The 23,947-nt window shown below is 38.2% G+C and overlaps 1 protein-coding gene across 1 annotated transcript in view; it reads left to right on the top strand.

Annotated features, from left to right (window-relative positions):
• Positions 1 to 23,947, top strand: part of LOC136867209 (carboxylesterase 1F) — a 141,039-nt gene that overhangs the window by 66,191 nt on the left and 50,901 nt on the right. The window contains exons 5-7 of the mRNA XM_067144341.2: positions 342 to 527; positions 6,380 to 6,564; positions 13,863 to 14,028. Coding sequence (XP_067000442.2) covers positions 342 to 527; positions 6,380 to 6,564; positions 13,863 to 14,028 — 537 coding nt within the window. The remainder of the gene's footprint in view (positions 1 to 341; positions 528 to 6,379; positions 6,565 to 13,862; positions 14,029 to 23,947) is intronic.

Here is a 23,947-nt window from a genome sequence, read left to right as displayed (position 1 = left end):
TTTTCCCATTGTGCTGTGCTCATAAGGTGACCAAGCCATTTCAACCTTGATTCCTCCAGAATGTTGAGTATACTTTGTTACAGCTATAGTTGGGGACAGATTGATTCATTTATGATACTATATAGTTGTTTCTAATAAAAGTATATTTAGTAAGTTTAAAGTGGCTTCTGTTTCTGATCATTGTGTCAAGGTACTACTTCATACAAAACTATGAAAATCCACTTTGTCAACTCTCCTATGAATTCAACATTATCACTTACAAAGTTTAACTGATGTATTTACCCCACTGTTTGTAAACAAAGGCAAGAAGTTCAAAAAGTGATCACTATATGTTTTCACAGGTTTCCTCAGTCTAGGCATTGAGGAGATACCAGGGAACGCTGGGATGTATGACCAGTTACTGGCTCTGCAGTGGACTTATGACAATATACAGTACTTTGGAGGAGATCCCAACCAGATCACTGTAGCAGGAGTCAGTGCAGGGGCAGTTAGTGCAGGTCTGCTCTATGTCAGTCCTCTCGCACAAGGTGAGTACTGCATATTGTTACACAGAGTTGGGAAAGTTAATTTTAAAAATAACTGATTTAAAGCTCACTGTTTATGCTGAAAATGATGTTTTATAATTGAAGTTTAAGTGTAATATATCAGTTCTGTCAGAAGTAAATTAGAATATTCTACTGTGATTTGGGACTCTTTATATAAACTGATAAAACAGGCTGTATCAATAAGAACATTCACTTCAAAAATGTCCAGATCAGTTAAAGATTCTCATTTTATACCAGCAGGTTTTCAGGGTTCTGAAAACTAAAATGACTACTCAGAGAGATGGCATGTTTTACTATCGAAGGAATTTATTATTGCTACTGTCTGTCCATTCTCAGGCCAGCGGCTTATTGGAGCCTCACATAGCACCATCAAAGGTTACAGAGTTATAAGGAAACTACAAAAACCATTGGTGGCACTATAAAGAAGTATACTAGGCAGGATGAAGAGTGAAGTTGCTTGTCACTGCTTTCCTCACTGAGCCAGAAAGTGTTATTACAGCACACTTGGCCTTATAATCAACACCTTTCACTACACTTAGATTTATTAGTTGTAGTCCGAATAACATTACCCATCCCTCAGCACAGCAACTTCTATACTGCCACAGCCATGAACTAGACAGAGATATCAGTTAAAACTACATTTTGCTCAGGCCTGTTCCAAGAGACAGTTGCATAAATACTGCATCTATCAGGATATAGCCAGAGGTGGTATTAAAACTAAGATATAGAGGTATTTATAAGTGGATTCAAGATTTTTCACTCCAAACAGTTTATGCTCACTAACTTTGCCAACCACACAGCACTCAGGACATCAAACTCCTCTTACACTGTTGCATCATCCTCAGAGTAGTTCACTCCACAAAACACACAAACACAGTCCCCGAGTTCTCTAGCATTTACAGTTGATTTCCTTATTCACTGACTTACTGGTTCACTGAGCTGACACTCACTGATTAAGCCAAAGAGCTCAAATCCATGCTGCACAGAACACTGCATAGTACAAAACTGTTCAGAGATTATGTTTGCCTAGTTGTACTTCCTCTTAAAACAAAAATCACCACCACCACCATTACATACTACTTGATCAAATGATTGATTAGTGAATATCATTGTTGTAAACAAGATAAGGTTTACAAGAACACAACTTATTTATTTGCTTCACACAGAATTCTACAGTATGTACAGGAATAAAACATAAAATTGTCTTGAAGCAAAGTAGATGATTAATCTTGAGAGAGTTTCTGTTTCTATACACTATGTACACTCTGAATGTATTTACACTCACTGCTATCTTGAAAAGATAGTTCTTGGGAAAGATATAGTTCGTGATAGTTGAAAACTATCATTTGCCCTAGCATAGATTAGCTAAGAGAGTTCCTTCTAACTTGAAGTGTCTGAGTTCATAAGTTTGTACTAAATGAAAGCTATGTTCACATTTAGAGAATCTAACATGTGTGTCGGAGCTTGAGAGAGCTTGGGGATGTGTGGCATACAACCTCGGGGCTCGACATGGATGAAGGAACGGGAAAGTGGAGTAGTGACCTGAGGTGAAACCTCATACTACCAGAATTCCGTCCACCTGGTCGAGACACATTTTTAAGAGGAGTAGCCTCCGTGTTCGACGTTCAGTGTATTCTGGAGCAGGACACTGGGGAGAATCCTAATAAGTGACAGACAGGGAGCTCCTTATATACTGCACACGACGTAACAGACACGCGCACTGAAGACTGCGCCTCGAGTCTCGAATGATCCACGCTTGCGTGCGTGCGGCTGGCTGGCGCTGAGCGAAGAGAGCGGAGGACATACAACAATCATCTTAAAACAAACTAGTAACATAGCTACTTAATGATTATTGTTGTGCGGCCCCACGGTGTAGGGCGTAATGCGTCCGTCTGTCACCCGGCGGCCCCGGGTTCGATTACTGGCCGGGTCAGGGCTTTATAATTGTAAATGATTAATATCCCTGGCCTGGAGACTGGATGTTTGTGTCATCCTTAATGTTCCTTTCCTCACATTCAACACTTTACACTTCTGCAATTCCCAAATACATGCAGGTTCATAACATATGGTCCACAATGGGGGCAAAAGCTCTTTCTAGGTTGATGCCCCGAATAAATAGCATTTAAAAAAAATTGTTTAAGAAATAAAGGCATGGAATTATTGTTTGAAAGCAGCTTGTGAATAGGGAAAGGAATTAGGTCTGTTCTATTCTAAATCCTCCTCTGCGAACCATGTGACCTTGCCGCGGTGGGGAGGCTTGCGTGTCCCAATGATGCAGATAGCCGAGCCGCAGGTGCAACCATATCGGATGGGTATCTGTTGAGAGACCAGACTAACGAATGGTTCATCGAAAGGGGGGTAGCAGCCTTTCGGTAGTTGCAAGGGTGGCAGTCTAGATGATTGACTGATACGGCCTTGTAATAATACTCAACATGGCTTAGCTGTGTTGATACTGCTACACGGCTGAAAGCAACGGGAACTACAGCCGTAACCACCTCCCGAGAACATGCAGCTCTCTCTGTATGAATGATGTACTGATGATGGCTTCCTCCCAGGTAAAATATTCCGGAGGTAAACTAGTCCCCCATTCGGATCTCCGGGTGGGGACTACACGAGAGGGGGCGATCATCAGGAAGATGGATACTGACATTCTGCGAGTCGGAGCGTGGAATGTTAGAAGTTTGAATCGTTGTGGTAGGTTAGAAAATCTGAAAAGGGAGATGGATAGGCTAAAGTTAGATGTAGTTGGTATAAGTGAAGTACGTTGGCAGGAAGAACAGGATTTTTGGTCAGGCGACTACCGAATTATCAACACGAAATCAAACAGGGGTAATGCAGGAGTTGGTTTAATAATGAATAAGAAAATAGGGCAGCGGATAAGCTACTACGACCAGCATAGTGAAAGAATTATTGTCGCCAAGATAGACACCAAACCAATGCCCACCACAATAGTGCAGGTCTATATGCCTACTAGTTCAGCGGATGATGAAGAAATTGAAGGAATATATGAGGAGATAGAAGATTTAATACAATATGTCAAAGGTAACGAGAATCTAATTGTGATGGGAGACTGGAACACAGTGGTAGGCCAAGGAAGAGAAGGTAGCACAGTAGGAGAATTTGGATTGGGACAAAGGAACGAAAGAGGAAGTCGGCTGGTTGAATTCTGCACTGACCATAATTTAGTCCTCGCCAATACTTGGTTCAAACACCACAAACGACGGCTGTATACGTGGACGAGACCTGGAGACACTGGAAGGTATCAAATAGACTTCATTATGATTAGGCAGAGATTCAGAAACCAGGTGTTGGATTGCAAAACTTTCCCAGGAGCAGACGTGGACTCTGACCACAACTTGTTGGTCATGAAATGCCATCTGAAGTTGAAGAAATTGAAGAAAGGAAAGAATGCAAAAAGATGGGATCTAGACAAGTTGAAAGAAAAGAGTGTGATGGATTGTTTCAAGGAACATGTTGCACAAGGACTAAATGAAAAGGCCGAAGGAAACACAGTAGAGGAAGAGTGGAGAGTCATGAAAAATGAAGTCAGTAGGGCTGCTGAAGAAATGTTAGGAAGGAAGAAAAGATCAACTAAGAATCAGTGGATAACTCAGGAGATACTAGACCTGATTGATGAACGACGAAAATACAAGAATGCTAGAAATGAAGAGGGCAGAAAAGAATACAGGCGATTAAAGAATGAAGTGGATAGAAAGTGCAAGGTAGCTAAGGAAGAATGGCTGAAGGAGAAGTGCAAGGATGTCGAAGGCTGTATGGTCCTGGGAAAGGTAGATGCTGCATACAGGAAAATCAAGGAAACCTTTGGAGAAAGGAAATCTAGGTGCATGAATACTAAGAGCTCAGATGGAAAGCCACTTCTAGGGAAATAAGACAAAGCAGAAAAATGGCAGGAGCATATCCAACAGTTGTATCAAGGTAACGATGTGGATAATTTCGTTCTGGAACATGAAGAGGCTGTTGATGCTGATGAAATGGGAGACCCAATTTTGAGGTCAGAGTTTGACAGAGCTGTGAGTGACCTAAATAGGAACAAGGCACCTGGAATTGATGATATTCCCTCTGAATTACTGACTGCCTTAGGAGAAACCAGCATGGTAAGGTTATTTCATTTAGTGTGCAAGATGTATGAGACAGGAGAAGTCCCATCCGATTTTCGGCAGAATGTTGTTATACCTATTCCCAAGAAAGCCGGTGCTGACAGGTGTGAAAACTACCGCACTATTAGTTTAGTATCTCATGCCTGCAAAATTTTAACACGTATTATTTACAGAAGAATGGAAAAACAAGTTGACGCTGAGTTGGGGGAAGATCAATTTGGCTTCAGAAGAAATGTAGGCACACGTGAAGCAATCCTGACTTTACGTCTAATCTTAGAGGATCGAATCAAGAAGGACAAGCCCACGTACATGGCATTCGTAGATCTAGAAAAGGCATTCGATAATGTTGATTGGACCAGGCTATTTATGATTCTGAAGATGATAAGGATCAGATACCGAGAACGAAGAATTATCTACAACCTGTATAAAAATCAGTCTGCAGTGATAAGAATCGAGGGCTTTGAAAAAGAAGCAGCAATCCAGAAAGGAGTGAGGCAAGGCTTCAGTTTGTCCCCTCTCCTTTTCAATGTTTACATAGAACAGGCAGTAAAGGAAATCAAAGAGAAATTTGGAAAGGGAATCACAGTCCAAGGAGAGGAAATCAAAACCTTGAGATTTGCCGATGATATTGTTATTTTATCTGAGACTGCAGAAGATCTTGAGAAGTTGCTGAATGGTATGGATGAAGTCTTAGGTAAGGAGTACAAGATGAAAATAAATAAGTCCAAAACAAAAGTAATGGAATGCAGTCGAACGAAGGCAGGTGATGTAGGAAATATTAGATTAGGAAACGAAGTCTTAAAGGAAGTAGATGAATATTGTTACTTGGGTGGTAAAATAACCAACGATGGCAGAAGTAAGGAGGACATAAAATGCAGACTAGCACAAGCAAGGAAGAGCTTTCTTAAGAAAAGAAATTTGCTCACTTCAAACATTGATATCGGAATTAGAAAGATGTTTTTGAAGACTTTTGTGTGGAGCGTGGCATTGTATGGAAGTGAAACATGGACGATAACTAGCTCAGAAAGAAAGAGAATAGAAGCTTTTGAAATGTGGTGTTACAGAAGAATGCTGAAGGTGAGATGGATAGATCGAATCACGAATGAAGAGATAGTGAATCGAATTGGTGAGAGGAGATCGATTTGGCTACATTTGACGAGAAGAAGAGATAGAATGATAGGACACATCTTAAGACACCCAGGACTTGTTCAGTTGGTTTCTGAAGGAAGTGTAGGTGGCAAGAACGGTAGGGGTAGACCAAGGTATGAATATGACAAACAGATTAGAGCAGATGTAGGATGCAATAGTTACGTAGAAATGAAAAGGTTAGCACAGGATAGGGTGGCATGGAGAGCTGCATCAAACCAGTCTATGGACTGATGACTCAACAACAACTATTCTAAATACTATCTTTTAAAACATGTTTCACACAGTATTTCATTTAAAACTGTTGGTCATCGTGTCAGACATGGACAAAATAAAGAAGACACAAGAGGTATACTTTCACAGAAATATAGTTTTTCCTTTCTCCAACAACAGACTCAATTATTGACAGTCAGTGTGATATATATCACTGTGGGCTACCTTTAATGGCTTGCTGATCAACACACTGGCCACGCCTGTGTTAATTGTTTTGATGTGAAGAATAGCCTTGCGGGCAAACAAACATAGGGTAATGGTAGTGAAGTTTTATATCTGTGTTATGATATGTTTCAGATATCATAAAGAAAGTGATGCTCTTCAGTGGGTCTGCTGTGACCTTTTGGGCTGTTGGCATTGAGCCCGTGTCGGACGGTTTGTCCATTGCCAAATATGCTGGCTGTGAACCAACGGAGCAGCTAGTATCCTGTCTCCGAAGTCTTGACCCTCTCTCTTTGGTGAGGGCGTACGACCAGTTTCAGGTGGGTGATGATCACAGCTGTACCTGGTGGCTCTCATGTTGAAATTGAAGTCATTCTTGAATTGTGTACAAAAAAACTGAAAGTAGTGTTGGGCGCCATCAGAAAGGCTATTCCGCCAACATTGAGATACAAGTACATGAGAAACCCACTCCACACTGAGATGGGGAAAGAACAATGCTGTTGATATCATTGAAAGTACCACATAACATCTAGTTCATATGCACGATTATAGCTGCTAATGCAGGGCTACTCACATGGTACATGTTGCACATGTGGCTGCTGCTGTGCCAGTGTGCACTACATAGTGCAGTTTTGACCCTTTTCTCAAATCCCAGGTGTGGGAAAGGGGAATACTTATGGTTGGGGCTGCAGCACACTTGTTTACAGTACGATTATTTTCAGAAAGCCCAATTAATTAATCAATTAATTTTGTCGGTCGGTCAGAACTCTTCTTTCAGGATGTTACTGCAGTGCGGTGGTAGTGGTGATTATTGTTTTAAGAGGAAGTACAACTAGTTAACCATCCTCTATGACTATCGAACTACATCCCATGTTCAATGTATTTCTGAGGCAATTTTCTCTAAACTCGGCAGATGTGCCAGAATGTTTGCAGTTAGAACTCTGTATTTGCAGTGTAATACTTAGTAACTGGGTATATTTCATAGAGAGAGGAGTTTGTGTGCGTTTTATTGTACTTCCCCCAGGCTTGCTTTCTTCGAATTCATCGAGTCTAAGTGTTCTCCATGTTTGGGTTCAATTATATATGTGAACGGCTTCAGTGTATCCTCAAAATTATAAAACAAAGACTATGATTGAATCTGATGAATGAAAACCTGAAGAATATTTCAGAGCTTTTTATCAGTCAGATGATAATGTTATTCCTGATATCACCAAAATCATTACAAGATGACAAAACCAGAAATAAATTTAAAAGGAACTATGTTATAGTTTTGATATTCAAAATGCTCCATATGAAATATACTACACCTACAGTTGATTAGGCACCGTGCACTGCTACAGTTAGTGTACAGTGAGATGGGTGGGTGGGAGAGAGCGAGATACAGTGTGGCAGTCAGGAGTGATGTACCTTTCCAACACAAGCCCTTTGCACACTTCACATTAAACTGCACAATGGTATGGACAATGATTGCTGATTGCCCCTGTGCTAATGGAAAACCTTGACCACTGCAGAAAAATCAAAATGTTGCCTTTGGGAGGTGCAAAAACTATCCACCTCTGAGCATGAAGATTATTATTTTCAAATTTTTAATTTGTATTTTGAGCAGGGAATATTTTAATAGAGTAATAAAGTCACTGTACTGGTGTCAAAAGTTTAAACCATTTAAATTAAAATCAAACTCCTTTAGTGTTATAAAACTCTCAGGATGATTACAGTGCATTTGTCTGCTGAATTAATGTTCAGTTGAAATGGTAGATTTTTGGAATTGCAATAAATGCAAGTTGTGGCCAAATGCTATAAAAGTAATTGTGTTTAACGTTTAGAAGACAAATGAATCATCATGGATTTTTAATCTGTCTGGCCCTTTGGTTGAATGGTTGACATACTGGCCTTTGGTTCCGAGGGCCCTGAGTTTGATTTCCACTGCACCAGAGATTTTAACTGTGTGTGGTTAATTCCTACAGTTTTGGGACTCGGTGTTTGTGTTTGTACCACATTCCTCTTCATATTTACATGACACACCACACTACCTACCTCTACAGAAAGACGCAACAGTGAATACATCCCTCTACACAGGGTTGGTGTCGGAAAAGGCACCTGACTGTAAAATGGGCCAAGTCCACATGTTCAACATAGTTTGCATCCGTGACCCCACCGGCATGGGAAAAGCGTTAGAAGAAATTTGATTATGAAATGTGGAACGTGTGTATTTCTATGAAACAAGAGTGAAATTACATTTTTATGAAACCTCACTGTCCCATTTTTCTGGGGGTTCGGGTATGAAGTGACATTGATTTTCATAGACATTTTTTATGACTAGATGCCCTTCCTGACATCAACCTCCTCAGAGGATTTAATTAGATGAATGACATGATATATATGATATTAGGAAGGGAGGCACATAGCCTACTCCTGTTGAATAGCATCAAGGGATCTGTCCAAGGCTTAACATCCCCTTTTGACAGAGGAATTACCATCAACAGCATCAATTGCCTTCACTCCATTTAAACACTATGGAGAGGTTTGAAATTGAATCCATGCTTTTGGCATGCAATCTGGTGATACGGAATTGTATACAATCTCTACTGGCCAATATTCTGATGGTGAAGAGTTTTTGACCAGCGGGACTTGAATTGGCTAACCATGGTGCTGGACCGAATAGACTTGACATCTTAACAATCATGGTCACCAAGCAGGCTATGAAACATTCTCATGTATAAGAAGAACATAGCCCTGAGGAGCTCAGTCACCCCTCCTTGACATCAGTCAGTGTATTACCTTGAATAGTGATGTTTTCACTGAATACCAGGCTTGAAAGGTATATAAAAGTAAAATTGAATTAATTTGTGTTAAACATTTCATGGTTGTGTTCAAATTACTTTTTTTTAAATGAGTAACCAGGTCCATGTAAGTTTACCCTGTTTGTTAATGTTCACATTTTAATTTCAGTTTTAGATGTTCCTTTAGTTACTTTTTTAATGTTCATTTAGTTGGTAAATTGGAAAATCTAGAAAGTTCAGCAGTTCATACATTGATATTTTAACACTCAATTTTCCATTATAAAATATCACTTCCATCATAGAAGTGATAAATGGTGGCATAAATACTCCTAAATTAATTTCTTTTTAATGCCAAAATCTATTCTATCTAATGGTGGTGTATTGGCAGTAAAATTCTCACCAGTTTTGTAGAAGATTTTAGTTATAAACTTCATATATAAACTTCAGATTTTAGTCATAATGAATGAGAAGATGTTAAGAAAAAACCCAATAATGAGAGTAGTTCTTATTTTTTTTATGATGAAAGATAAGTGTGTATGTCTTATTTATTTATAAAATAAATAGGCAGTGATTATGTTTTTTAATTTGAATTTTAATGTAAATCTAAATTCAAGTCCTCATCCTGTGATGGTCCCAGTTCTTTTCAGGTACCCCCAAAATGGAGGAGAGCTGCAGGTACCTTTTTAACCATATACCATCCCTCCTACCAATCTTAAATTTCTTTCAGTATTACAAATCAAACTCAGATCTCCAAAGATAGGAGCTAACAGTGCTAACTGATAACACTACAGAGGTGGACAAATTTTAAATAATCAGAGTCAATTTTATGAATTGGCCTTTACTGTATTTATCTTCATTTTCTTTAAATCTTTGAATTTGTGCCTACGTCTATACCTAGAGCACCTATGGCTTCTGTAATGAAAAGTAGCCCTCAGACATGAAAAGTTTATCCATCACTGATATAAAGTGATGGTACCGGTGATTGGAGAGGAGACAATCAGAGAGGAATTGGCTGCATGAGGATAAGGGAGAATGACAATAACATATGTATACACTCATGTTCAGAACACCTTGAAAGACTAGAGATAGGAAGTTCATATTCACAGGACATGTGCATTAGTATGTTCTGAAGAAATTATTAGCATTTGAACCATGTTGACCCTCAGGTTCAAGGTCCACATCGATATCTCGGCGCACCACCACCAACTGATAAAATGTGCCTGCGGCTCTCGTTGTTGCTATAGACTGAAGGTAATGGATCAGTGTGACTTGAGCAGATGTGCAGGATGCCTCGCAGATGTATGCAAGAACCGTGCCGTCAAATGAGTGAGTTTGAAAGAGGGCGCATTATTGGCATGAGAGAACGTGATGCATCCATCCGGGAAACTGCTGCTCCTGTGGGGCGAAGTGTGTCAGCAGTGCAACGGGTGTGTACAGAATGGTTCAAAGAAGGCCGCAGAACACGACAAGATGGGTCTGGTCGCACCACCCAGACCATCCCCCGAGAAGATCGACACCTCATCCGAATGGCATTGCTGGACAGATCTGCATCCTCTTCGGCTCTGAGACAATAGTTGAACAGTGTAACACATCGTACATTATCAGGAGTGACAGTCTGTCACTGTTTATTACGGTCTGGGTTATCAGCACGTCGTCCACTTCTCCACCTACATTTGACTGAAATGAAATAGCGTATGGCTTTTAGTGCCGGGAGTGTCCGAGGACAAGTTCGGCTCGCCAGATGCAGGTCTTTTGACTTGACTCCCGTAGGCGACCTGCGCGTCGTGATGAGGATGAAATGATGATGAAGACGACACATACACCCAGCCCCCGTGCCAGTGAAATTAACCAATTAAGGTTAAAATTCCCGACCCTGCCAGGAATCGAACCCGGGACCCCTGTGGCCAAAGGCCAGCACGCTAACCATTTAGCCATGGAGCCGGACTACATTTGACTAATGTGCATAAACACGCTAGATTGCAATGGTGTATGGAACGATTCACTGAGGACAGGAATGGCAGCAGATAGTGTTTTTGGATGAATCAGGGGTTCTGTTTGTTTTGAAAATGATGGCCACATTTTGGTTCACTGCAGACAGGGGCAGAGGCATCACATTGACTGCATTAGCAGAAGACATGCAGTGCCAACACAAGGCCTTATGGTGTGGGAGCTATTGTGTACAACCACAAATCACAGCTGGTGCATGTCCAGGGCACTGTGATCAGTTTGACCTACATGAATGATATCCTGCGACTCGTGGCCATACCCTTTCTGAATGACACCCCAGACACCATATTTCAGCAGGACAATGCGCAACCACATGTTGCTGCATGAACATGTGCCTTCTTGTTGTCACAGGATGTCTGACTCTTGTCCGATCACCGGACTTGTCGCCAATCGAATATGTGTGGGATATGGTGAAATAACGGGTGCAGCGCTGTGACCCAATGCTAACCACCAAAGATGAACTGTGGAACCAAGTGAATGCAACATTGATGGCTATACACCAGGAGGCCATTCGCACCTTATAATACCAATATAAATGGTCCGTTATTGGACATTATAAATTTTCCAGGTAACTCATTTCTGGTTGCCAGCATTTTGCCCCCATTTGCTAAGTTGGGCTCATCAGCTGGTACATAGCACACCCACCAAGACGCATGGCTAGTCCATACCATGGAGGCCACTGCGTAGGCTACTTGTACCAACAGATGAGCCCAATTTAGCACACGGGGCTGAAATGCTGGCAACCAGGAATGAGTTAGCTGGAAAATTTATAATGTCCAATAATGAACCATTTATATTGGTATTACAAATTTACTCATTTGGGACAAATATTTCAGGTTCCCTATGGGAATCAACATCCATATCATCTGATGGCCAAGCAGGCATCAATTTTTGGCAATGAAACAAAGTCTCTCACAGTGCATTGGCATTGCCAGTGGTTCCAAGTAGGCTACACAGTGGCCTCCACGGTATGCACTAGCCATGCATCTTGGTGGGTTTGCTATGTACCAACTGATGAGCCCAACTTAGCACATGGGGGTAAAACACTGGCAACCAGGAATGAGTTAGCTGGAAAATTTATAATGTCCAATAACGGACCATTTATATTGGTATTATAAATTAACTCATTCAGGACAAATATTTCAGGTTCCCTATGGGAATCAACATCTATATCATTCACGCCTTATATGCATCGATGCCATCATGCATGGAACAAGTTATCAGTGCCCATGGAGGACCCAGTATCTATTAGGCAACAGGACACTTGCTGAACCTAAGTGACTGAAATGCTAATCGTTTCTGCAGAACATGCTAATGAACATGTCCTGAGAATATGAACTTTTTATCTCTAGTCTTTCAAAGCGTTGTGTTTTTTATGAACATCAGTGTATATAAAATAAAGAGTTTTGTTTGTACATTGCTCAGAATTTTAAAATAATGATATTTCTGTATCAGTCATGTCCACAATAACAAGGAAATGCACGTTTTAATTTTCCGTGGTCTGTCTGTCTGTTTGTATATATGGGCATCACGAGAAAATGGCTGAAGAGAATTTAATGAAAATTGGTATGTGAAGTCAAGAAATGAGGCACTATGATCTAGGCTATACATTATTTTATTCACGCTGAGTGAAATGGTAGTTTAGGGGAAGGCCTAAAATTTAATTCTCAAATATTTGTTATTAGTGGTCCTATTGATAAGTACTACATAAATAAAATTATATTTAATTCAATTTCCTATCATTTACATTTAGTACATTTTTACTGTACCGGCTATGATAACAGAGATATTCATGAATTTTTTTGCGAAGTCCATATCAACGCCGAACCACGAGAAAATGGGTGGACAGAATTTAATGAAAATTGGTAGATAAAGTCAGGGAATAAGTTACTACAATGTAGGCTATAAATAATTGTATTCATACCGGATGAAATGGTAGTTTAGGGGAAGGTGCCTGAAATGTAATTTTTTAAATGCCTATGTTGTTGGTCCTAACAAAAAGTATTACATAACAAAAGTTATAGAGAATGCAATTTCTGATCATTTATATCATAAACAGATTTACCATACTGATTGTGATAAAAGAATTCATGAATTTAGACTTTCGTTGCTTAATCCATAGGTCTTATAAATGCCAAGCATTGCTAACATGGAAATATTGTTTAATCATGTTAACTGGTGATGGTTTTTGTACTGATTATCTTAAGGTGTAAAACCATGTGGTCATTGGTCCATATCGACAAGGAATATTGTGAAGATGATCATAAAAAATGAGAAAAAATCTTAAAGGTACAATTGCTTGAAGAAAAGACAAGCAGGGGTCATGAAAGAAAGAAGGACTGCCTTTACATTAGATGCCCTAATATCCCAGGGTTGCAAGAAAACTAAATGTAAAGGCCTACAATATCGAAAGTTCATAAAAATGATCAACAATAACATTACATTGACCATTGTTGTGATGTGATTTGTCCCTTCAGCTGCCACCTCATCCCCAATAGATGGAATTACTGCTGCACCCTGAGTAAAACAGCCTGCCTGAATATTGACAGGAACTAGCTGGAGAGTTAGATAACTTTGCACATTCTATATGATTGTCCCGTACTACAGCGAGTTTGTTTCATAATCCATTCTCATCTATCTCTACTGCTGATGTACGTAAAATGAACAGGCTATGGGGGTCTTTTCCATAGCTCAGTTAGAATACTCTACCATCTTCTCATCTTCCTTCCTATCCTGTTGTTTCCTCAAAATTTTGTTACAATGCTTGATATTCCTCATTGGTAAGAAAAAATTCTTTATGGAATAGCAATAACAATGTTTCATTTCGACAGGCTGATGAGAGGTCGAAGGCACACAGTGAAATGCGTGGTACTAATCCAGTACTGGATGGCAATTTCCTCGACAGGTTGCCTCTGGACATCATGAGTGACCCCAAATTTAAAGGACGCCCTATGCTGATGAGCGTCACCAAACATGAGGGCATTTTGTGGGAACCAGGTAATAAAGTATTGCACAGTTTAATGTATGAGCAAGTCAGGGATGTCAAATTATATAACTGTCTTTAATTCTGATATTTGAATAGTTCACAGATAACATAAGCAATAATTTTATTTTATAGTGCAATGTATGTTCAATTGATTCTGAACACAGTTTATCTGAGACAAGCAGTTACCCGCAGCTTTACTCAAGTGGATTTTGTAATTTGATAAAAGTCCTCGGTTTTGTACTAAGACATTATCTGAAAATCCCTAAAGTATAAAAACTCACCGAAAAATTGAGTTTCATTTTATGCCAGAACCTCTTTGTGGTATAGCTTTTTGGGGCTAAGATTTCCATGCGACATACAACAGTACATATGAGAAACAGTCTTCTCTCAAATCAGGAAAAAACATGTTTATTTATTTTTAGAGGAGATTTCAAATACCTATTTCCACATCTGTAACATCTTCACTTTTTGAGATATAAATATCCTTATAAAAACAGTTCAGCTTCTTCTTCACTTCTTTCCACCCTGCTCCCCCTTAAGTGGAACTTTCTGAAAACAAAAATATGTGTTCCTTTATTTTTAAAGGAGATTCATAATACCAACTTTCATGTCTATAACATTTTCAGTTTTCTTTTTTTTAGTTTTTTAGTATCCTTGTAGAAATAATTCAACTAATTTGTCAATTATTTCACCCACCCCCCCTTTAAGTAGATTTTCCTAAAACAAAAAAATATGTGTTTCTTTATGTTTAAAAGAGATTCCAAATACCAATTTTCATGCCTGTAACATATTTTTTGTTTAGATTTAAGTATCTAATTCAACTAATTTGTCAATTATTTCACCCCACCCCCACTTAAGTGGATTTTCCTAAAACAAAAGAATATGTGTTTCTTTATTTTTAAAGGAGATTCCAAATACCAATTTTTACATTTGCAACATCTTTAGGTTTTAAGATATAAATATCCTCATACAAGGAATTCAATTAATTTTTCAATTCTTTGAGCCCCTTTAAGTGGATTTTCCAAAAACAAAAAAATATGTATTTCTTTATTTTAAAGGAGACTCCAAATACCAATGTTCACATCTGCAACATCTTCAGTTTTTGAGATATCAGTATCCTAATAAAAATAATTCAACCTGCTTTTCTGGTTTTTCTATAAAAAAAATACATGCTCCTTTATTTTTAAAATAGATTAAAAATACTAATTTTCACATTTGTTATATGTTAAGTTGTTGAGATATACTGTAGATATGCTCATTTTACAAATTCAACCCCTTTTTCAGTTTCCTTTAAGTGGATTTTCCAAAAACAAATTATCTATGTTTCTTTACTTTTACAGGAGATTTCAAATACCAGTTTTCACATCTGTAACATGTTCTGAGATGCGCTGTAGGTATAGTCCTTTTAAAAATTCACCCCCTTTGTCACTCCTGTACACCCCCCATCAATTACATTTTCTAAAAACAAAAAATATGTGTTCCTTTATTTTTAAAAGAGATTCCAAATACCAGCACCGGTACCAATTTTGATGTCTGTAACATCTTCAGTTTTTGAGATATAAGTATCCTCATAAAAGGTATTCAATCCCTTTTTCACCCTTTTCACCCCGCTTAATGTGATTTTATGAAAACAAAAAAAACGACATATTTCTTTATTTTTAAAAGAGATTCCCAATACCAATTTGTCAATCTGTAAACTTTTGAGTTTTTGAGATAAATATACTCATTTAAACAATTCACCCCCTTATTGATGGTATATCCAAAAATCCTCCCTTAGTGAGCACTTACACTCTAATATAAATGTAGCCTCAAAATGTCATTTCTTTATGTCCAGTAGTTTTGAATCAGCGATGATGAGTCAGTCGGTCAGTAAGTCAGTCAACACATGTTATTATATATATATATAGATTTGGTTTTCTCCTACCAAATAAGAATTCATATTCTTAAGTAAATAAAATTACAACATAATATGTGCCCTTTTATAAATATCATAGAATCATGTTACAGACATCCACCAGTACTACAAAATATATTCTTGTGGATCATTATTTTGATTTTGCATTGTTAACAACTTTATTGAATAGTTTCAACAAATGTGAAAGTTTTTGTTATTTGAAGCCAATTCCTTTCAATTTTGACTCAGTTAATTTATAACTGTTACGTTCTTCAGTCTGTCAAAACTAATTTATGAAAAAATCAATTTTGAAACTATCTGGAAGAAAAAAAAGGCAAGCTTTTTCATATATAATTCTGTTATCATATGTTGGCCAGTAGAGGCAATTCCTCATCACTAGACTGCATGCCACCACCATGGATTCAATTCCAAAACTCTCCACAGTGTTCATAAGGAGTGGGGGCATACAATGCTGTTGAAGAACCTAACAGTTATTTTGAAAAAATATACAAAAGTTTGATGGGATATTTTCACTGCAGTGTTTTAAAATGTTTCTGAATGTGGATGAATATTTGTTTGGTACACTTTATCTTTCTAATGAACTCCAGATATACTGTAATAGCCACAGGGAATTTTCTAGATGATGCTTGATGTCATCAAGAACTACTTCTGCGAGCACTGCATCTTATCTTGAACACTCTCCATTTCCCATAATATGCTAATTTATGAATTGCAATACAAGTTGGAGCTTGATCAGGGAAATTTCTTGAAATAATCTCCTGACTGCATGTGCCAATTCTGTACAGACATATGAATCATAAATGAACATCGCTATGGAATAGAGTACTTAGGTTTATTAGCTTTCTTAACACACTACTGTACACGTTCAGGTTCAGGCAACTATTTAGCTCAGACTGATGATGCCCTCACAGTGAAGAGAATGGAAAAGGAAGATGCAAGAGGTTGGAGTGAAGGCAGGAAATCAGGAAGAAGATCAAGAGACAGGTGCCTGAAAGGGGTGGAGGTGCAGGTGAAGAAAATAAGGGAGGATTGGACCAGAGTATTAATAGAGAGATGGTGGGGAGAGGGTTATGTTCTAAACAGATGGAGCTAGTGGCTGGAAGCTGTGCAAGATGTTGATGAGTTCCTACAAATCTCAGGATTTTCAGCTTGTTGGTATGGCCTTTGCCAACATCGCAGCTGGAGTGATACAGACCATTGATATTCTGCTCAATCAGTACATTCATACTAATCTGAGTTTAATATATCTAACATATCCAAATATAACTAATATAATTATATTCACTCTATATTTCTCTATTGTATCATACAACTTCTCCACCTCTTTATCTTTCCAGCCCTCATTCATCTCCAGCTACACTGTATCATACCTCTCACAAGTGTTATATCTGATAATTGTCTGGCTCCATGGATGAGAGGTCAGCATCTTGGCCTTCAGTTGTTGGGGTCCCAAGTTCAATTCCCAGCCATGTTTATGATGTTCCCACATTCCTGTAACTCTCACACAACATTATTCTCAACTACGCTGACATGTAGTTTCCCATACAGCAGACATTGCCCAACCACGTTAGAGGATCTGCCTTACAAGCAGTCTAGAAATAACCACATAAAAATCATCATCATTATCATTATCACAAGAAATGTACAGGAAACAAATTGAGAACAATGACTTCCCCTGCTTAAAGCCCTGCACACAGAAAAAAAAATACAGAGTCAAACATGTCTGGCTCAGCTTTTGCCATTGGAGGATGGAATAAGAAAGGTGGTGATCACTGTTGGCAAGTAGACACTGTTCTGAGGTGATGGATGGGGATAGGAAGATCCATATTATGGGTTTTGCTGGTACTGTGATGGTCACATTGTTCGTTTGGGTAGAGCAGGGGTGTTCAACGTAATTTTCATGTAGGCCAGATGGCAGAACAGATTTCTCAGCAAACAACGAGCCACATTATTCCTTCTGTCCTGTCCTCCCACCTCCATAACTAACACACACACATACATCTACACAACCAGCTGTCCACAGGGGCTCCTGAATTGAGAGGCTGGAAGTGCATCTCTGAATCAGTGAATGTCATTCTTCTCCCGTCTTACAGTATACATCCCTCCTATCCCCATCCTGGTTTCATCTCTGCTTTTCTTGAGCCTTCTGTTCTTTCCCATCAAAACCCTTTGCTTTCTTTAAGTCAGGATATTTAGACTACAAAGTCATATTCCTCACTTTTAATCACCAACCAATCCCACACATGGCTATTCAGCAGTACGAACAGTAACTTGACACATAATACAAAACAACCTGAGGAAACTAAACAGTACTCTGTAACTTTGGATAAATTTACCAGTTAGTGAGATGTCTGGGTGTTTGCTTAAAGGGACAGTGTTGAAATGTCTGGAGAAAGAGTTTACACAGCTTGCCTCAGAATGGAATACAGGTGTTCATCAGCAATGCAGGAATGTAATTTTGATTTTATCATCTTCATTCTTGAAAATTTTTGTTCACATATATAGGTACTCACAAACGTGCACAAGTATTTTCTTGTATATTTTAAGAGAGTTGGTAACTTGTCATTACTGAGTGCCTCGTAAAAGATTTTCCTCCACAAACTTGTCCTTTAATTGGGGACAACAGTGAACTTCAGTTAATTCCTCCTGTAGTTCCAAAGTCACATAACTGAAGTTAACTGCAAATGCATTTTTGAACAAACAATTTTTCCTCTCATTCACAGAAAAGTTTTAAAACCTGTTTTCAAACTCATTCTACAATCAATCAGTCAAATTTTTGTACTGATCATATTGCACTGGACTGTTCAAGTTCATTTCTTCAAGCTCAGTATAACATGAAAAGTGAGGGAATTCGTCCTTCTCTAATTGCTGCCGAAATAATTTCAGTTTGTTTTGGAATGCTAACACATGAATATACACTTCATTTAAAAGCCTGGCTTCTCCTTGTAATCCCTATTCTAAGTAATAAATGTTCCATTAAATCTATGCGTATTGTTAAATTCAATATCCAGTTGTCCTCATTCAATTCTACAATTTCTTTATTTTTTTATAAGTTGAAAGAATTATTCAAAAATATTACCATGACTAAGCAAGCATAACTCATTATGATAAATTGCATCGCCATATTCAAAATTAATTTTAGCCAGAAATAACTGAAACTACCGATGGTTGAGTCCATATGATCAAAAATAATTAATTGTAAATATCACTATGTTTATAGCATGTTGTAAACTCAATACTTTTCCACACAGCACTTCTTGATAAATAATGCAGTGTAATTTAAGAGGCATATCAGTACTTCTGTTGGTAAGTTTGTTTCCTACTATTATAATTAACTAGCTGATGTACCCGTGCTTCACTACGGAATTCTACATTATATACAGAATTCTAGGTTAGGTAGTGTACACATTGTGAGCAAGATTGTATTAAATTGCGTAGCACTTAACATTACCCTAGAAACATGATGGGGAAGTCACCAAACGTCTTTTCTCATATGAGGACTGGGTTAGGGAATTTTCACTGTAATGGTAGAACCGCTTGCCTACCATCAATCGCAATCAGGTTGGCGAGTTTTCATTATAATGGCAGACACTCACTCTCCACCTGCCTTTTTACATCCTCAGAAAGACCATCTTAGTTAGTGGTTTTTCCAATTGCAATGAACATACGTCATTACAATGACGTCAGTAGGAATGGTACGATTAAAAGCAATGCTTTCAAATGAAATACTCGATCAAATGAAAAACCAAACATTTTCTCATTTTAACAAATAGTACTGCGCTGCCGATCTAACAGTCCAAAGTTCCAGAGCTGGAATGACCAAGCCGCATACAGCCGCGATCCATGAACATTTTCGGCGGGGTGGGGGTGTCGAATAGTGGAGACTCCCAGGGCAAAAACTAACCCCTCTTAGTAATCTTCTGTTTCCTAGGAGTACCCAATGAGTCAAAAAATCTCAATTCACTACACAGGCGGCAGAAAAATCTATATGACTTGGAGGCAAATTTTTCCTCCAAGCCAGAGGAGAAACCCCTTTTCACTGCTAATTTGTAATAAAATGGATGTATAATTTAATAAAAGGGAAGAGGAAGAAGCTTTTCTTAAGAAACGGCTCTTTTCAGGGTTGAATTTTGAGTTATTTAGTGAATTATGGTGCTATAATTTGGAATAGGCCTAAATTGTAATTCTAGACTAGGTCGTACTACTACTACTACCACTACCACTATGTGAGCCTCTGCCTTAAGTGTGCACACTACTCATTCAAAACAGCGTGTCAGAGTAGGGATCGAATAGCTGGAATACTATGAGGAACCAGTCTGTTACGTACCGGCAGTATCAGAAAATGTATGAACCAGAGGAATGGCATGCTGAAGAAGAAAGTTTTCTAACTCCCCAGCTATTTCCCGCCAATATTCAGTCAGGCTGTTATACTTGGTACGCAGCAGTAATCCCATCTATCGGTGTTGAGAGGCAGCATAAGAGACAAAGAACATCACAACAAACAATGGTCAATGTAATGTTATTGTTGATCAATGTTATGAGCTTTCGATTTTGTAGACCTTCACATTTAGTTTCCTTCTGACTCTGAAATACCAGTCTTATCATAGTCGGTACGGTAAAGCTGAATAAAACATATATGATCGGAAATTGTATTCTCTATAACTTTTGTTATGTAGTACTTTTTGTTAGGACCAATAACATAGGTATTTAAAAATTAAATTTTAGGTGCCTTCCCCTAAACTACAATTTCACCCAGGGTGAATAGAATTTTTTATAGCTTAGACTGTAGTTTCTTATTCCCCCACTCTATACCCTGATTTTCATTAAATTTTGATTACCCATTTTTACATGGCTCGGCATTGATATAGACTTAGCAACAAAAATAGAAATTCATGAATATCTATGTTATCATAGCTGGTACGGTAAAAAAGTATAAGACATAAATTATGGGAAATTTAATTCTATATAAAAAGAATAGTATTTCTGTATCGGTCATGTACACAGTAACAAGGAAATGGACTTTATAATTTCCCATCATTTCTGTCTGTCTATGTCTGTACGTATGTACATGCATCATGAGAAAATGGCCGAAGGGAATTTTAATGAAAATTGGTATGTAAAGTCGGGGAATGAACCACTACAATCTAGGCTATAAAGAATTTTAAACACGCTGAGTGAAATGGTAGTTTAGGGGGAGGGCTAAAAGTTTATTCTCAAAGATTTATATTATTAGTGGTCCTATCAATAAATACTGCATAACAAAAGTTATATAGAATTAAATTTCCGACCATTTATGTCTTATACATTTTTACCGTACCAGCTATGACAACAGAGATATTCATGAATTTAAATGTTTGTTGCCAAGTCCATATCAATGCCAAGCCTCGAGAAAATGCTGGACATAATTTAATGAAAATTGGTATGTAAAGTCGGGGAATAAGGTGCTATAGTCTAGGCTGTACATTATTTTATTCACACTGGATGATATGGTAGTTTAGGGGAAGGCACCTGAAATTTAATTTTTAAATACCAGATATCATGTCATTAATTTCATCTCATTGACTCCTCTGATGAGGTTGACATCAGTAAGGGCATCTGGTCATAAAAATCAGTTACAATAGATTCATCTCACCTCATCCTGATCCCATAAAGAAATGTGACAAGGGTTGGACAAACAAACAAACCTATGTTATTGGTCCTACCAAAAAGTACTACATAACAAAAATTATAGAGAATACAATTTCTGATCATTAATGTCTTATTCAGTTTTACCATACCATCTATGATAAGAGTGGTGGTGGTGGTTGTGATTATTATTTTAAAAGGAAGAACAACTAGGCAACCATCCTCTATATAACACAAATCAGAGAGAAAAATGGAAGGAGTCCAACAATTTGAAAATTGAAGTATTGGCCTAAGAAAGACAAGGGCCATGAACAGCATGAAAATGAAAGACTCCCTAGGCCTCCATATGTAATATTGTTGGTTTCAGAAAAGAACAAGAGTTGACAAAGGGAGGTAGGATAGGATAGGATAGGATAGGATAGGATAGGATAGGATAGGATAGGATAGGATAGGATAGGATAGGATAGGATAGGATAGATAAAAGTGAGAAGCTGGCACAAGGAAGTGGAAACAATATCAGGACTCAGCTAAGGGTGCCGAGGATGCCAACCCATGCTCTCAAGTTAAGAGCCCCCGGGGTCCGTTTAAGTCACCTGTTACAACAGGCAGGGGTTATGGTGGCTGTTATTCTACCACCCCAACCCGCAGAGGGACGACTATGATAAGGGAATTAATGAATTTACATGAATATAGACTTTTGTTGTTTAGTTTTTATCATTGCCGACATGGAAATATTGTTCATCGTGTTAACTGGCGATGGGTTTTGTCATGATTGTCTTAAGGCGTAAAAACGCATGGTCTTCGGTCCATATCGACAAGGAAAATTGTGAAGATGATTATAAAAATTACAAAAAATCATAAAAGAACAATCCCTTGAAGAATAAGACAAGAGGGATTCATGAAAGAAAGGAGGACTCCCTTTACCTTAGATGCCCTAATCTCACAGAGTTGGAAGAAAACTAAATTTGAAGGCCTACAATATCGAAAGCTCATAAAATTGATCAACAATAACATTACATTGACCATTGTTTGTTGTGATGTTCTTTCTCTCTTCTGCTGCCATATCCGATAGATGGGATCACTGCTACGTACCCATTATAACAGCCTACCTGTACGTTGACGGGAAGTAGCTGGAGAATTACATAGTAAACTTTCTTCCTTAGCATGTCATTCATCTGGTTCATACATTTTCTGATAATACTGGTATGTAACACACTGGTTCATCATAGTATTCCAGCTATTCAATACCTACTCTGAGGTGTTGATTGGAATGAGCAGTGTGTACACTTAATGGAATAATGACAGAGGAGTGTGCATGGCTGTCTGCGGCCTGGTCATTCTAGCTCAGGAACTTTGGACTGTTAGGTTGGCAGTGTAGTACTGTTCATTAAAAGTGAGAAAATGTGTGGGTTTTTTTTCATTTTGCTGATTTCAGTTGGGAAAATCACAAATACAGTCTTTCTGAGGATGTAAAAAGGTAGGTGGAGCGTGAGTGTCTGCCATTATAATGAAAACTGCCCAACTTGATTGTGACTAATAGTAGGCAGAAGGGCCTGCCATTATAATGAAAATTCCCACAACGTGTACACTACTTAACCTAGAATTCTGTATGCAATGTAGAACTCCATAGCGAAGCACGTGTTTATCAGCTAGTTTTATCTATTACAGAAAGCATACAGTTGTTTGCAAACTCCCCATAAGAAAAGGGTTTCCCTTTCATGTAAATAGCTTGAAGTCCAGCTATATTTTCCTTAATATGTTTTGTGAACATTTGTTTTTGAGCATTAAGACCTTTTATTAAATTTGAAATCTTTTTCTTCTGTGATACTCTAGTGTTTTTATTATATACAGATTTGTGCTTAGAGTCAATATGATGCCTTAAGTTCTAATTTTTTAAAGCTGATATATTTTCTTTATTTATCACAATCATCACTTTTCCACTGTTCTTAATACAAAACTGATCATCAGTCCATTTTTCTTTAAAATCTTGGCACTCATTCACTTTTCTATGTTTGGAAAGGGACATTTTCACAAACAAAATATTGAAATGCCTGCAAATATTAGTAGTTAGAACGAACATCAGTTCGCAGTAAACCACAATCAACCTTCCAAACACTTTCTGGGTGTAAATTGGCCATTTTCTGTGGGTGTCCCAGGATAACTGTATCTAAATCCCACTAGAATGCAGCAAGCCTTTCACTGTCGGAGCAAGCTCTGCAACTGAAATTCCAGGAAGTGAATTCAGGAAGTGTCATTATTACCTGGTTTTAAAGTGGAAGTATGCATCTTAGAACTTTCCTACAGCCCAGTAAAAGTATGGGAACATCATGCCAAAAAGAGAACTATGAATAATTCAGAGGTTCATCATATAGATTTATCTCCTTCCTCTG

Source organism: Anabrus simplex, chromosome 3, assembly GCF_040414725.1.
Source record: "Anabrus simplex isolate iqAnaSimp1 chromosome 3, ASM4041472v1, whole genome shotgun sequence".
Classification (NCBI taxonomy): domain Eukaryota; kingdom Metazoa; phylum Arthropoda; class Insecta; order Orthoptera; family Tettigoniidae; genus Anabrus; species Anabrus simplex.
The sequence above is the reverse complement of the archived record's forward strand: the minus strand, read 5'-3'. Positions and strand labels throughout refer to the sequence as shown.